Genomic DNA, 17887 nt, shown 5'->3' with positions numbered 1-17887 from the left:
AGATAGAGGCTATTGAATATAGTCCCTCGATATTATATATTTATGTTATATGTGTGGTAAGTTTCATTAAAATCGGAGATGGTAAATCAGACTGCTGTCCGCTTTCACATGGAATATCATATCAATCACAATATAACATAATCCTATGGTCCACAAGTTATATTAACTTCAAAAGCATTAAATTGTTTGTGGAGAGGCCTTAGATTAATTTTTCTAACATACTCGTGTTTCGAAAATTTTTCGGAATATATGAGTTAACATGGCTTTTTTAAATGTCTTTTGCCTCTCAAACGATGGGAAATGTACTCTTGCTTCGACTAAGGGCATGGAAAAGTCTGGCTTTTCTTTCAACATTATAAATAATTTTTCCACCATACTTATTAGTATACTACGATATGCCGGAAAAAAACGAGGTAGCGTTAACAATGTTGTTACGATTAAGCGATCACTACGCTTCTCATTAAAAAGTTGGTGAGTTACAACTCCATGCCTTATCAATTTGTTTCTTAAATAAAAAATATAATAAAATAATTAGTTTCATATGAAAAAGTTGCTAATTGTTCATAATAATAAAAAAATCGTCACAACTAATTACGTTAAAATATACATTTATTTAGAGTTTGGAATTAATGCAACTGATGAAGTGTAGTATAAATTCCGATCAAGCGCTGCCATTTTGGGCTTTTCCTTGGTAGGAATTTTCTCGTTTAGCAGGAAGGTAGTCTTAATGGATTTATTGGTAGGTTTGTCAAAAAACATTCTAGTGTAGCACTTTTACTTTAAACATTTAATATTATTTCTTCTAATCAAATTACTTTTGAATTTCTGTTAAATTTTTTCTTAAAATAAAAAATATTTTTGTTGTTAAAAAAGCTTTAATAAAAAAAATTGATATATAAAATACAATTTGGTGACCCCGAGGTGATTCACCAGAAACTATTTCAATTTGAATTTGTTCTTTATTTGATGTAAAACCAGGTGTTTTAAGCAGTGTATTACCATCAATTAAATATTTTCGTTGAAGGTATGTTAAAATTTTAAGAAGTCTGCTACTATGTTCTCAACACCTGAGATATGATCTATATCCGTAGAAAATTATGCAGTATAATCTAAATGAGGACATTGTCTTGGAGTGGCTTTATTTAAGTTCTGTTCAAATGCAAAAATTAATGGTTTATGATCAGTAAACTTTTTGAATGGCCTTCCTTCTAAAAAGTACCGAAAATATTTAATTGCTGAATATATAGCAAACTGTTTTCGATCGCACGTGCTATATTTCAATTGAGCATCGTTTTCATTCATTATTACAACAATATCCACAACTGCTTTCTCAGAATAATGTAAATTTTGAAACAAAACACTGTGTAGTTCATCAAATTATAACAAGCCCCGTTAAAGCTCGCACTTAGACCAGAGGTGCTCAAACACATACTACCATAGACTACCATAGTTTTATTTGTGTTGGTAAAGCAGCAGAGAACAGAATTCAATTCAAAATAAAGGTATACTAATAAAATGACTACAAACTATAAAGTATATGCTAACTGTCAAATATTTATTATGGATTTTGACAGCCAGCGTATATCAAAGTCTATATATAAAAAACTATCAACTGTTCTCTCATGTTCTCCTACATTAATTCGGCTTTCTCAAAATTTTGTTGTTGTATTTCTGTGTGTATTTTAAAAACGCCAGCCACAGACGTTGCTTCGACAAGTGCTGATCAGCAACTGATTTGAATTTGTTTTTCAAGTTGAGAGCAAACCAACTGATATTGCTCATTATAAAAAGAAGAAGAATTAAACCTATAGTGTATGTGTATCGACTCAGCAGAATTTTCTTACCCTATCACGCGTGCTATTAAATGGCAATCTTGAGCTCCTCTGACTTAGACTTGTAATATTATTTTTTCTCATCAAATTACTTTTGAATTTCTGTTAAATTTTTTCTTAAAATAAAAAATATTTTTGTTGTTAAAAAACCCCACAGAAAATTTTCAGAGTACTAGGAATTGTAACCAATGTTGTGTGCTTTACTTTGTGTTACTTATAATTTGATTTACTTGTATATAAAATCTGGATATGAAGTTTAAATTTTTAATAAAATTTTTTTGCAATACATCTTAATATACTTGTGATTAACATTGTATATGAGAACAGAAAATTTAAATATAAAAAAAATCAAGTGTGCTGTAATTCTGTAATTTAATCAACAAAAAATTTTTTATTTATAGAAAAATATTTTTTGGATCAACATTTTTTCAATGTTTAGATAAATTTTACATTATTCTGTCAAGTGATTCTGCAGCAAAAATTTAATAAAAAGTGGGTGTTATAGCAAGCCTAGCTGCAGTAAAACTTATTGTAAGAAGGGACAAGGCTTTAACAATATTAAAAAATTAATAAAAGCCTTTCCGATTGCCACTCATAATGAAAAACCCTCTTCAGTTTGCACATGAACACATGGTTATAAAAAGCAATATCAACATCTTGTTCGTTCGGATGAAAAAAAAGTTTAATTTAGAAGATCCAGATCGATATAATAATTATTTTCTGCAAAGCTGTGGAGGATGTTGGATGTATTGGGGGGGGGGGGGGTCAATTTCGTATTATGAAACATGTGAGCTTCAATTTCTTTCATCTAGTAGGAATTGTAATAATTATAATGCCATACTGGAAACAGCTTTTTTCACATTTTCGGATATCTTTGAACCCTTGCCGTGGATATTTCAAAAATATAATGCCCCGATCCATACCGCCAGGGCTGTAAATGGATGGATTCGATGCCAGAATGTAAAAATTTTGGAATAGCCTACATAATCTTCTCACTTATTTATTATTGAAAATGTTTCGGATATTCTTTCTCGTAAAGTGTATAGGTCGGGTAGACAGTATAACACAAAAGAAGCCTAAATTGAAGGAACTAAAAAGGCTTGGACCGAAATTTCCTTGTCATTACTTAAGAACCTTAATAACTCTTTATCACCTCGAATTTTCGAAGTTATCTCAAGTAACGGCGGATATGTTTCTTACTCAATCTTTTCTAAAACCATGTAAAAATATTTATAAAAATAAAAAAGTTTATTGAAAAATGCATTTTGTTGTTGTTTTTGTAAATTAAAGATGATGAACCTATTCAAATGAGCCAAAAAAATATTGTTGTAATAGAAAAAATTTTGTTAAAAATCGGTTATTAAGTATTGCACTAATGTTTATCTATCTAGTGACACATAAGACATTATGCTACTAATTTAAATTTTAATATAACCAATTAGTCCATTATTTTTTGCAACACATTAATTTGAATGTAAACAAAATAGTGAACCTATTTAAGTGAGCGGGAGTGTATGTAATGACAATGAAACGAAATTTTTTTGGTTTTTCGTTCGTTTACTTTTTGAGAATATTTTTCATTTATCTCTTATTTTACTACTTTTGCTAGAAATGTATTCAAACAATTTGTAAGTCTATTATGAAAGTTAAAGTGACATTCTGATGGCGATATTAAATGGTGCTAGGACCAAAGTATAAAATTCATAGAGAAATTTAAAAATATCCAGAACTTCTTTATGACTAATTGTATCTGTACATTAACATAATATACAAATAACTTTTCCCTAGCGTTCAAGAGTTTTATATGGAGGTGTGTAAACGATATTGGCTATACTTCACAGTATAATTCTGAGGAATTTTAAACTAAATAATTAAATTCATACATACATACATACATACATACATACATACATACATACATACATACATACATACATACATACATACATACATACATACATACATACATACATACATACATACATACATACATACATACATACACATGTATGTATGTATGGTGCAAGTAGCTAAATTTTTATTAAAATAAATCCTTTTAATTTTTGCGCATTAATACTCTATACTTTTTTATTATTCTCCTGTTATATTTTGTTAAAAACAAAATTTTAATAATGTAATTAATTAATTTACCATAAAATGTTCATTAAATATTAAACAAATCGTCAAAATAGGGGGATTTTGTATCAAAAATCGTCAATCGTAATTTAGCTAAATTTACAAAAAAAAATCGTCACATCTAACACCCCTGTACCACTCAAAGAACAATTTTTTTACTCTCTGCCTTTCGCTGATTTAAATATGTACACATATATGTTAGAGTGTTCCAAGGAACTGCCTTTTAAAGAATTACATGTAGGAATACCTCTCAATCGATGCGTATTAAAGTATTGAATACGAGAAAAATAAAAACCATATTTTTGAAAGGGGCCTTAGTTCCCTACCAGTACAGTACAATACATTAAAAAAATCTGCAGTCTTTTCAAAATGGGTCGAAATTCAGTAGTTTAAAGCTGTTTTAGGGGAAAATTATTTTAAAATTGTTTTAGAGTATTATTGGTCCACGAAATGATTTTAAGTGGGTTAGAGAGGAAGATTTGTTTCGCTTTTTTCTAAATGGGTGTCGTAATTTCTTGCTTATGCAGAAAAATAAAAAAAAAAAATATTGTTACATTTTACCTTTTAAAACGTTTGTTTATTTCCTTTTGAAATAACCCGGATTATTTTTTGCAAATAAAAGCGTCAAAAAAGTTTAAAATTATATCAACTTTTTGTTTACACAGTTTTATACACAAACACTTTAATAAAACTACACAACATATACCGTAAACTGTAAGGCGGTATATTCTTCTTCAACACACAAAAGCACACTTGACTTTATTAACTTTACTCAACACCGTTTTACCATAGACTGACTCAATATGGTTATTGCCAGCGTTATTTATGGTTTAGGTAAACGGTGTATATCCACTCGGAAACCATAAGGTCCATTGTGATTCCCTTCGAAAAGTGAAGATTCAAAACAGAGAAGACAAAAAACGCTACAACAATACAAGAATGAAAGAAAATAGGTAAAGAGGATATATGAATAGATAATTAAATACAGATAAATAAATAATCATATATAATAAAGAAAATCTATGTCCCCCTATAAAGCCCAGTCAAAGAAGTGACTAATTCCCTTGACAAAACCTAGTAGGTTGCGAGGGTTAAGTCCCGCAATTTCCCCCAGTTCGCCATGGAACCTATTCCCTAGCCATTTCAGCCTGAGGTTTTGTATCCTAGGACATTGGCAGATAATATGCTCGATCGTCTCTACTTCCTCCTCATCTTCGCATAACCTGCAATAGTCCGGTATACTACTGTCCCACTTACTGACAAAGGTTCTAACTGAGCAGTGTCCGGTTAGAAACCCTATCAGAACCCTTAGACTGCGTCTTTCCAGTCCTATAAGTATTTTGGTAGCACCCATATCAAGTTTTGGCCACAGGGGTGGTTTTACCATCCTTTCCCTGTCCCTACAGTGCCCTGGCACCCAACACAATCTAATGACAAACAGTCTCATAATGTCCCTAAGGGCATTTCTACAATCTACAACTAGGCGCGAATGTACCGTGTGACAAACCAATGCTCTAAGAGCAGCTTGACTATCAACATAAATTGTCACAACCGACCCCGGATCGATATGATTCCTTATCAGTTCCGTCGCTTTCCTGATCGCTAGGATCTCTGCTTGGAAGACACTACATTCGTCAGGGAATCGGAAATACCGTTTTATGTTGATATATAGACACCGGCACCCATGCCGGTATCCATCTTGGACCCGTCTGTGAAAACTACACACCCACCAAACAGTCTGTCGGATACAAGCCAATCATCCCTAGTTGGAAATTCTATCAAAGATGTTTCCCCGAAGTCTAGGGTCATGATATCATAATCCGTAATTCCACGAAGGGAATTACCTTGATCAAGCAGACCTACTTCGTACAAAATTTTTGAATGATTGTCGCGCGAAGGTTTCACTAACGAAGACTCGTAGAGTCTTAGTAGATTCCTAGCCGCCACACCCGCTACAAAATGTTCTATAGGTGACAGGTTCAGAATGATGTCCAAGGCCGCTTGCGGAGTACTTCTAATGGCACCAGTAATGCAACTTCCTGTAACTGTCCTTTCTCAATGTCTCCCACCAGACAATACATTCTTTCCTATGGAATTCTTGCATGTGTAATAGGCATTGAGACCCTTTTTCATTCATTCCTGAGTATTTTCCTTCCATGACAGCTTGCTGTCAAGGAAGATCCCTAAATACTTAGCTCCTCTAGATAAACCTAATTCGATGCCATCTAACTTTGGCAATCTGAAATTGTCCACCTTATACCTTCTGGTAAATAGTACCAGTTCCGTTTTACAAGGATTAACACCCAGTCCCTTATCTTTCGCCCATAATGACAGTTCACCTAATGCAGTCTCCATGATGTCACTGATCGTGGATAGACATTTTCCTTTGACCAGTATCACCACGTCGTCCGCATAGGCAACTATCTTCCTACCCTTAGATTCAAATAGCCTTAGGATACCGTTAACCGCTAGTAGCCACAGAAGAGGAGATAAAACACCCCTCTGTGGTGTCCCCCTGGTAACCCTTCTCCTAATGCATTGATCCCCTAGGGTCGAGTTAATAATTCTACTGCTAAGCATGCAGACTATCCAACTCACCAGGAATTCCTGAACTCCGAGCCCTATAAGCGACTCCCTAATAGCCTCAATACTTATATTATTGAAGGCTCCCTCAATATCCAAAAACGCAGCCAGAGTATAATACCTATTCTTCAAGCCGTGCTCAGCACAACTTACCACCTCATGCAGTGCACTCTCTACAGATTTACCCTTAAGGTAGGCACGCTGAGCACCACTAATGAGGCGAGTATCAATATTGTTCCTTATATGTAGATCTATCAGTCTCTCAAGTGTCTTCAAAAGAAAAGAAGACAGGCTGGTAGGTCTAAAATCCTTTGGCTTTGAATGGCTTGCCTTACCGGCCTTGGGTATGAAAATAACCCTAACCTCCCTCCAACTCTTTGGTAAATACCTACTACCAAGGCATCTCTTAAAAATCTCCAGCAGAAGAGATATAGCGTCCTGAGGCAAGTTCTTTAGTAGAGCTGGAAATATGCCATCCGGCCCGGGAGACTTGAAAGGGTCGAATGAATTAACCGCCCATACTAGCTTTTCCCTAGTGACTATCTCCTCTATGCAACTGTAGGTGTTACTTGGCGCCTCAGACTCGAAGTCCCGTTGGTCGTCAACCACAACCACGTTATTTATTTATATAGACATATCCAGGACGTTTCAAGGACACCTTCCGGATTCTTCTGGCATATATCTTCTAGTACATCTAGCGGAGACATTCACCTCTACAATGATCGACTTTACGTTTAAGTGTTGCCAACCAAATGTTAGTCGCTAAGAAATTTCCGGAACTGGCAGTTAGTTTAAATGCAAGTATAATTTCGTAACAATATTCAATACGCATCGTTTCAGAGATATTTCTACAGAAAAGTGATACATATAACACCACTTTAGTAGGAGAGTACTTATGTTTGTAACGCACAAATATGAATATACCAATCGGCTTAACATTATTTTCTTAAAAGTAGTCTTAGAATCATTTTCTGAGTAGATTAAATCATGCCCGCCTATCCATCCATTACAGATAGCAATTTTCAAATTTGGTATACGTATATTTTTGGACCAAAGAGGAACCCTATTGATTTTGGTTGTAATAGGTCCATTATTTTACCTATAATCTGTAAAACTAACTTTTATGAATTTATGAATAAAGCCTTTAATGTGCAATTTTATATTTACCCATAACATATTGAAGAAATAGATTTTATAATATAGGTTTAATTTGCATAATATTGCTTTTATATTACTTGTTGATTATAAATAAATAAAGGAATAACATTGCCGATTATTGAGATTTAATAATTTGGTCCTATCCTCCATACAAAGAACCCTTCAGGAAATGACTTGCATAATTGACTACATAAATCCCTGCACCAACATTTATGGTGATGGGCCCATATCTGACCATAGACCCATATAAAGACTCTTTCAGTGAAAAACGACAAAATAAGTTAAAAATACATTATTCTTGAGATAAAAATTAATGATAAAAACAAATAAAACAGCAAAAAATTATAATTTACCAAAAATTAAAGCTTCATTAATATTTGGGTTTTTCTAACTAACTTGTTACATAATTTTTTAAAATATAATTTTAAAAATAAAACAAGTAGGAAAGTATAGACGGGCATGGCCGACCATATAATACCCTACACCATGGGTATATTTTCAAAATTTATATATATATATATATATATATATATATATATATATATACAGTTAATCACAAAAATAAGTATACAGAAATACTGACAAAAACGAGAAAGTAACACATTTATTTATTAAAAACAATTATGATAATTATTATTCACTACTTTTTTTCTTCATATTTTGGTTCTTTGAGTTCTCATTTAAGCTAAAGTTAAAAAGGTGCAAAATTTACGTCACAAAAGTAAGTATTGGTTTAATGATATTAACAAAATTAACTTGGAAAAAATCTACTTTTAGTTCCGAAATCTTGAAATTTGGGCCGATTGGCTCCGGAATTAATTAGTAGAACAGTTTTTTCTCATTTCTACGATTTTTTTTTCCACTTTAGACCCCGGATTTTGGATCTGGTGGTCATTGAACCCTCCAAATTATTTACTTTATATATGTTTTGTATTATTAATATTATTATTGTAAACATTTACACCATATGGTCATTAACTTTGTAATATCACATACTGTAATTTATAAGATTCTATATCTTGTTGTATGTGACATCGAAAATAAATAAATAAATAAATAAATAAAAAATGATGCATTGGAAATAGAATTTTTAACTTTTGAAAAGAGTTGTTATTTCGAAATTAATGTTATATGCATGGATTTGGCCATTTTGAACACAGTACGTTCTTAAAAACCCGAAATTTAACTCCGATTTCTTAAGACTTACAACATAAACTTTAAAATTTGGATAATTCTATATATTTTCTTTTATTTAAACAGGTTTTCCAAATACTTCGATTTCCAAAGCATACAATAATGCTACCAATCATATCTTGATATACTCGATACAATAAGCATGTTTTATGGATCGGACATTTTATTTGTTCTAGCAACAAATTAAGATGTATCCGTGTTCAAAATTGTTCAATTCGTATTCATACCACCAATTGAGCCTGATTTAATATAAAAATCTTACTATTTTGGACAATAATCAATTTCAGAACCGATATGTAGTATAAGTTATTGACATGGTCACCATTTGACGATTATTGGTAGTATTTAGGAATGGAATGGTGTGTAATGGATGATTGGAACCAAAAAACTTGTTTTAATTAATGGATATTAGTGCAAGTATTATTAATATCGCATTTTAAGATATACATTTTAGGAAATCGCTGTTAAATATCGAATATGAACGCTATACTATGTTAAAAACGGCAATGTTCCGCAATGGATTGTAATTATTGTAAAGAAACAATTAATTTAAAAGTTAAAATATCGTCTTCCAATGCATCATAATGAACAAACGAGGGATATTATTGAATACCCGATCCAAAACTCCGGGGGTTTAATGTTCTTAAATACGCAAAAATGCTCCTATAAATAATATTCAGAACAATTACAAAAAATTTTTCGGAACAAAAAGTGAATTTTTTCCATGTTATAGTGTACAGAATATTTTATTATAAAATAATTACATTCAAACAGGTAAAGTTGTCATGAATTTTGTTAATATCATTAAGCCAAATACATATTGAAATTATCTGTGTACTTACTTTTGTGACGTAAATTTTGTACCTATTTAACTACACCTTAAATGAGAACTCAAGTAACCAAAATAACCCGGAAAAAAGTAGTGAATAATAATTATCATAATTGTTTTTAATAAATAAATATGTTACTTTTTTGATTTTTGAAAAAATAATATCCTTTTTTAAATAAAACCAATTGTCAGTATTTCTGTATACTTATTTTTGAGATTAACTGTATATACAATTTTGTCTGATTCGAAACAACGGTAATCAATCCATCTCTTCTTTTTGCTGTTTATTCTCTTAACTCAGAGCTTCCAAATAAGCGACATTTTATTTCAATTTCTATTACGCAAAGTGAAATATTTTATATTTGCTGGAAAAAGTGAACTTTTTTCGCGAGCACAAAAAATGCAATGCAATGAAATAACAGTAAATTTATGATTTTTATTGCGTTTTGAATGAAAGTTTCTTGAAGAAATTAAACAATACGAATATTATAATAGTAGTAATTATTATCTAATCAAAAAATATCTATTATTAAAGCTCTATAGGATAAGAATTCATGCTTGAAATTGGTTTGTTTTTTGAGTGAAAAATTTGACGTAAATCGATCTGTATTACGATTTCACCTGAGAGAAAGCGTGGAAAGGTAACAGATAGTGGTCATCTTTGGAAAACTACCACTTTTAGAGACCGTCACATGATTAAATTGTTCAAAATCGCCTCACGAAAGATGTCAGTGGACGTTGCTGGTTTCACAAAGGAGCATATGGGTGACTCTATTGGAGTTCAAATTGCCCGCAGAAGGTTTAACAAAGTGTAATTTGCTTGGAAAATGATTCACAAAGAAATCCCAGATTAGTAGAGTCAATAAAAAGTACCGCTTTGAGTTTGAGAAATGTGTTAAGCATTGGTCAGGTGGTACTGTAAATGCTTGACATATAATCAGTGATTTCATTGCGAAAATCTCGCTTCTTGAACCACTCCAAAATGGATTTTTCGACATATGTGACTATTAGACGAATATATTGTCTTTGTCTAGGCCATCTAGTAAGAAATTTATGGTATCGGAGCCAAATAAATTTTATTTGCTCACGTCGTCACATAAGACCTTAACCCGCTGTTCACTTGACCAATGCTGATACGTTTCGCAAAATAACGGGGCTTGTTTTTCTTGACTCTACTGATGAATGGTTCCTTAGTAAAATGTTTTCCGAGCAAATTACACTTTATTAAAACGTCCGCGAGCAATGTGAACTCCAATAGAGTCACCCATATGCTCATTTGTGAAACTAGCAACGTCCACTATCTTCTTTCGTGAGCCGATTTTAAACAATTTAATCACCTGACGGTCTTTAAAAGTGGAAGTTTTCCATAGACAACCACTATCTGTTCCCTTTCCATGCTTTTTCTGAAGTGAAATCGTGATTCATATCGATTTACGCCAAATTTTTCACTCAAAAGAACGAACCAATTTCAAGCATGGATTCTTATTCTCTAGAGCTTTAATAATAGTTCTTTTTGATTAGATAATAATTACTACTATTATAATATTGTTTAATTTCATCAAGAAACTTTCATTCAAAACGCAATAAAAATCATAAATTTACTGTTATTTTATTGCGTTGCATTTTTTGTGCTCGCGAAAAAAGTTCACTTTTTTCAGCAAATATAAAATATTTCACTTTGCGTAATAGAAATTGAAACAAAATTTCGCTTGTTTGGAAGCCCAGAGTTAAGAGAATAAACAGCAAAAAGAAGAGATGGATTCATTACCGTTATTTCGAAACAGACGAAATCGAAGATCATATCGTCACGCGTTGCATATTTTGTGCTCGTTACTGTATATATATATATATATATAATATATATATATATATATATAATATACTATAGTATATTATTCTACTGAAAAATTTAAGATATATAAACTTAATTTGACAGAATTTAGATGCACTATAAATGCATAAGAGCAAAAGAAAAACTGCAATTTAAAAAAAAAAATCAAATAAATATAATATTCAATGCCCTTAAAAAAATAGTGTTAAAATTTTTAATTTATTGTAATCCCTTTAGGAGTTATGATGGTTGTAATGTTGGCTTGTGGTTTAATAATTTCCCATCAAACAATGGTGTTTTTCATCATCATCTCCGAATTTAATAAAACTCCATCTAATTAATGTTCCATATATAACTTGTATAATGACAAATTTTGGGGCTTATAACTTTTGTGGTTTTCGAAATATAGCGTTGTAAAGTTTAAAATCTGAAAATTTAAAGTCTCATCACATCTAAAGTGTTAATGATAAAATTTTTGTTTTTGCACCATTTGTCTCAGCAAAAAGCATACTTTGATGCACAAAGAAAAATTTTTTTTGAAATATTTTTTGAAAAAAGTGTATCTTTGGATAATACTAAATGCACTTTTGAAGCATTATAAAAGTGTGAAATTAAGCTCGTTCTTATTGATTTTTCCTATAAAATCAATTATTAAAGCATGATTTCCTATAAATTCTACAGTTTCTGCTCTGTAAAAAATGTCGCTCAAAATCAGTGGTTTCCGCCTCAGATATGCAGAGGAAGGAGTTGTAATTTTGAAAAAATTATTACAGCATAGTAATTGCTGATACAAAAAGCTTCTAAAAAGTTGTGATATCACAAAACGGGAAACATTTTATTTTTTGAAACGAAGCCTAATATATATATATATATATATATATATATATATATATATATATATATATATATATATATATATATATATAAAACATATTTGTGCCAATTTTAGAGAGATAATAGTATATTTGACGTAATTGTGGCATAAAAAACCCAAATCGGGAGGTACGGTTGTATGGGGGCTAGGTGAAATAATGGACCGATTTCAACCATTTTTCAACCAATAGGCTTCGTCCCTGTGCCAAAAAACATGTTTGGTCAAAATTTCATCAAATTATCTTGAAAATTGCGGCCTGTACCTTGCGCACAAGGTTTACATGGACAGCCAGTCAGTCGAACAGACGGACGGACGGACATGTCTTAATCGACTCAAAAAGTGATTCTGAATCGATCGGTATACTTTAATGGTTTAGGACCAATATTTTTGTGTGTTACAAACTTTAACACAGACTTATAATACCCTCCCCACCATTGTGGTGTAAGGTATAACTATTATCTGGTAGGCTAGCCATAATTTTTTACAACTTCAGATTTGACATATTACAGATAATATTTTCAAATAATCTACCCGGGGTTTATCCCAGTCTTCTGGCAGTCTTTGTTTGGGCTCATTTTTAGAAAAAATTGGACTTATAAGATTTTGCCAATCTAAATGAAGATTCAAGGACAACATGTTTTTGATGTTTAGGGTTGTCAACTTGGTATAACTTTGCTTTATATATGGAATATGATTGCTTTAAATTATCCCTCAAAATAAATACAAATCTTTGTTCATGTTAATGTCGATAAAAGCTAGATTTCCGACTCCATTTGATAATATAGAGCCCCAAATTACTTAAAATTTTGATGAAAAACCAATGAAATTTACATAAGCGTTTCATTGGAAGAATGTGGTTTATTTTTGACATAGAAATATGGGATTTTTACAGCTTTTAAAGATAAAATTAGATTCAAAGTTGTCAAAAATGAACAACATCCATCCTTCCAATGGCAGGCTAATGTAAAATTCATAGGTTTTTCACCTGAATTTGAAGCACTTCGGGTTACTAGTTGAGATGAAAATTCTATATATTTTTCCACACTTTTTTACTGGGATATTTTTCGCTTTTATAAACCAAATATTTCATTAGAAATGAAACCCACTTAAAAGTGAGTAATGAGATGCATGAAGCTTTCACATATAGAAAAGTTGATATGCATGTGAAACTAGAGTCCATTTATAGTAATTCTACATAATCCGTTTTTAATAATCAGCTCATATGTCCTTATAAAAGTTTTAAGGACTTACGATTTCAAACAAATATTTTAAATATTTTTATGTGTTATTATATGCTAATATTGGTATCAAATGAAAGCTGGGATTCTGTACATTTTATCAATATTAATTTTTTGACTCATTTAGACAAAAAATCTAAAAAGAAATTAAAATTAAAAAAAGTCTCATTTTCAAAATTTTTAAAATCCTTTTTGTCACAAATTTTCTTTCAGCTTCCATTTCTTTTTTAATCCTGATGAATTAAAATAAACAATATTATTTTGTAGCAGAGATTCTCATCTTCATTTGATATTAATACCCAGCAAAAAATAATTGATGTCATACTTTACAAACAACATCTTAATCACATCTAAAAATATGATTACATATTTTTCGCTTTTATAAACCAAGTATTTCCTTACAAATGAAAACCCAGTTAAAACTGAAGAAAGAGTAATAGAAAATTCAATACAAATAACATATACGAAGTACATCAAAATCAGATTAAAAAGCTATGAAATTTACATAAGCTTCTCATTGAAAGAATGGGGTTTATTTTTCACATCCAAATATTGGATTTTTACTGCTTTTAAAAATAAGATTAGATGTAGTCCAAAGTTGTCAAAAATGAACAACATCCCTCCAATGAAACGCTAATGTAAAATTCATAGGTTTTTCACCCGAATTTTAAGCACTTCGGGTTACTAGTTGTGATGAAAATACTACATATTTTTCTACACTTTTTTTGCTGGGTATTTATACCAAATTTTTTATATAAATTTCGAATTCCATCTTTTGAAATCGTATGTCCTTTAAACTTTAAGGTCCTTTTACAGGGGCGTAAGAGATGATTATGAAAAACTGAGTACACAGAGTTAATACACATGGTCCACAGTTTGCTGTACACATAGATTTGTTCATGTGTGAAAATGACTGTTGCACGGTGCAAAAAGATTAGATGTAGTTCAAAGTTGTCAAAAATTAACAACATTGGAGGGATAATGACACGCTAATGTAAAATTCATAGGTTTTTCACCCGAATTTGAGGTACTTCGGGTTACTAGTTGTGATGAAAATACTACATGTTTTTCCAAACTTTTTTTGCTGGGTACTAATTAGTCATTATTTTTTACATGTTTATTAGAATAAATTGATTTTTCTGCCCGAAAAATAAAAAATCCAAAAATAATTATATGAAATAAAAAAAAACAAAAAATAAAAATAAAAATAATAATTATTTTGGGATTTTATTATAAAAATCATAACGGTTACTTAAATATATATAATATACTAGCTATACCCAGTGTGCTTTGCTACCCATAAAAGCAATATAAATAAAAAATGACTTAACGATTTTGAAGATCCTAACCACAATAGTTTTCCACATAGGTATACAATTTGTTACATATGAGAGATGACACGGCAAATTATTGCAAGTTCGCCAATTTTCCCGAAAGTTAATTAAGATTTTAAAGTAATCTAAATTAATAAAAATTTTAATGATCTAATAGTTTACCAGATATACGTAATTTTGTATTTAATTCATATGGGAGGTGCCAAGCCCCCCATTAGAAGTCCGCCCGTTATTCTCTAATTGTTCACATGAATGACAAAGTTCTTCATGTAAAATTTAAGATACTAGCTCTTATAGTTTCCCGCCTTTATAGTCCGCGTTTTTTTCTCAAAAATATTCAGATGAATATTAAAGTTCTTCTTGCAAAATTTGAAGAATCTAGTTCTATGAGTTCCCAGATAAACGAACTTTGTATTTAATTAATATGGGAGGTGGCAAGCACGCCATTGAAAGTCCGCCCGTTATTATCTAAATGTTCAGATGAATGTCCAAATTCTTCATGTAAAATTTGAAGATTCTAGTCCTAATAGTTTCTCAGATATACGAATTTTCTATTTAATTTATATGGGGGCTCCACGCCCCTCCGCCCTTTTTGTCCTCCAAAATGTTCTGATGAATATTAAAGTTCTTCGTGCAAAATTTGAAGAATCTAGTTCTATTAGTTTCCCAGATAAACGAAATTTTGTATTTAATTAATATGGGAGGTGCCAAGCCCCCATTGAAAGTCCCACCCCTTATTCTCAAAATTTCATATTAATATCTATTTCTATTTAAACTATATGGGGGCTCTAAGCCCCCAGATGAAAATCCGCACTGTTTTTTACAAAATGTTCAGATGAATATTAAAGTTCTTCGTGCTAAATTTGAAGAATTTAGTTCTATTAATTTACCAGATAAACGAATTTTTGTATTTAATTCATATGGGAGGTACCGCTCCCCTCATTGGTAGTCCGCCAATTTAAACCCAAAATGTTTACATGGATGTTAAAGTTCTTCGTGCAAAATTTTAAGATTCTAATTGTAATAGTTTCCAAGATAAATAATTTTTCTATTTAATTTATATGGGAGGTGCCACGCCCTCTCCTGCTAGTCCGCCTACTTTTTGTCCTAAATAATCATATTGACACTAAAGTGGCTCCTACAAAATTTGAGGACTCTAACTGTTATATTATCTCAGATATACTGATTTAATATTTTCTTAATAGGGGCGTGCTCCTCGCCCACTTCAAATTTCAAAATAAAAAGTAGCCTATAACCTCTTCCAGACATACAGGAATACACTGTGAAAATTTCAAGAAAATCGGTTCAGCCGTTTAGTAGTCTATAAACTTCAAATATACAAACACACAAATATAAAACATACAAATATACAAACACACATTCATTTGTAAATATATATATATATATATATAGATTAGATAGATAGATAGATCGATATAGATAGATAGCTAGATCGATAGATCGATAGCTCGATAGATGCTAGATATATCGATAGATAGCTAGATAGCTCCTCGCTCGATCGCTCTCTCGCTCGCTCGCTCGTCTCGCTCGCTCGCTCGCTCTCTCGATCGCTCGCTCGCTAGCTCGCTCGCTCGCTCGCTCGCTCGCTCGCTCGCTCGCTCGCTCCTCGCTCGCTCGCTCGCTCGCTCGCTCGCTCGCTCGCTCTCGCTCGCTCGCTCGCTCGCTCGCTCGCTCGCTCGCTCGCTCGCTCGCTCTCGCTCGCTCGCTCGCTCGCTCGCTCGCTCGCTCGCTCGCTCGCTCGCTCGCTCGCTCGCTCGCTCGCTCGCTCGCTCGCTCGCTCGCTCGCTCTCGCTCGCTCGCTCGCTCGCTCGCTCGCTCGCTCGCTCGCTCGCTCGCTCGCTCGCTCGCTCGCTCGCTCGCTCTCGCTCGCTCGCTCGCTCGCTCGCTCGCTCGCTCGCTCGCTCGCTCGCTCGCTCGCTCGCTCGCTCGCTCGCTCGCTCGCTCGCTCGCTCGCTCGCTCGCTCGCTCGCTCGCTCGCTCGCTCTCTCGCTCGCTCGCTCGCTCGCTCGCTCGCTCGCTCGCTCGCTCGCTCTCGCTCGCTCGCTCGCTCGCTCGCTCGCTCGCGCTCGCTCGCTCGCTCGCTCGCTCGTCGCTCGCTCGCTCGCTCGCTCGCTCGCTGCTCGCTCGCTCGCTCGCTCGCTCGCTCGCTCTCTCGCTCTCCTCCTCCCTGTTCTCGTGTCTTCTCCGCTCTGCCCCGCCCGCCGCTCCCCTCTTCCTCGTTTTTGTCTCCTTCTTTTCTGCCCCTTTTGCTTTTCCGCCCCTCCCCGCCTCCTCCGCGCGCTCTCCGCTCCCCCCGCTCTGTTCGTGCCCCCTTTTCCCGTCGGCTTTTCTTCGTTCCCCTTCTTTTGTCCTGTCCGGGCCTCTTTTTGTTCTTTTCCGCCCTCCCTCCTTTCCTCTCTTCCTTCCTGTTTTTTGCTCGCCGGCGCTCCTTTTTTGCCCTGTTGTCCATTTAGTTTCTTTATCTCATTATGTGAACCGATCTACAAGGATCCAAAATTATAAAATTGGAATTTAGAGATACGTGTTAAGTCGGCGTGGCTGGGTTGACAATCCTTGATCGTTGTTCGTTGAACTCCGAGTCGTTCCGGTACGAAGTACCAATTGTCATTTGAACGTGGGAACAACTCAATCTCAGATCAAGAGGTTGACCTTGTTCGATGAAAAACATGAACATTTGATGCCTCATGAACATTTGATGCCTCACACCTGTTAACATTTGTGGTGTGTTTTTCAACCATTTTCGAGTTGAAATATTGAAAATATTATAATAATCGGTATTTGTTTATCACTTAATGATACTTTTATTCAAAACTCCTTAACAGGGTTGTAAAGAACAATTTTGTCTTTAAACAAGTAA

At 33.3% G+C, this 17887-nt stretch overlaps 1 protein-coding gene across 2 annotated transcripts in view; it reads right to left on the bottom strand.

The window, feature by feature from the left end:
• LOC119616492 (general transcription factor 3C polypeptide 1) overlaps positions 1-17887 on the bottom strand; it is a 139318-nt gene that overhangs the window by 71904 nt on the left and 49527 nt on the right. Inside the window, exon 5 of one of the 2 annotated variants that reach the window (XM_037972851.1) lies at positions 223-505. The exons of the other annotated variant lie outside the window; for it this stretch is intronic. Within the exon in view, the coding sequence (XP_037828779.1) occupies positions 223-505 (283 nt within the window). The remainder of the gene's footprint in view (positions 1-222; positions 506-17887) is intronic. 2 annotated transcript variants of the gene reach the window in all.

This window comes from Lucilia sericata, unplaced genomic scaffold (assembly GCF_015586225.1).
Source record: "Lucilia sericata isolate MDLA Ls3-8-SP2 unplaced genomic scaffold, ASM1558622v1 Contig000076F_arrow, whole genome shotgun sequence".
NCBI lineage: Eukaryota > Metazoa > Arthropoda > Insecta > Diptera > Calliphoridae > Lucilia > Lucilia sericata.
This window is presented reverse-complemented; position numbering and strand designations above follow the sequence as displayed.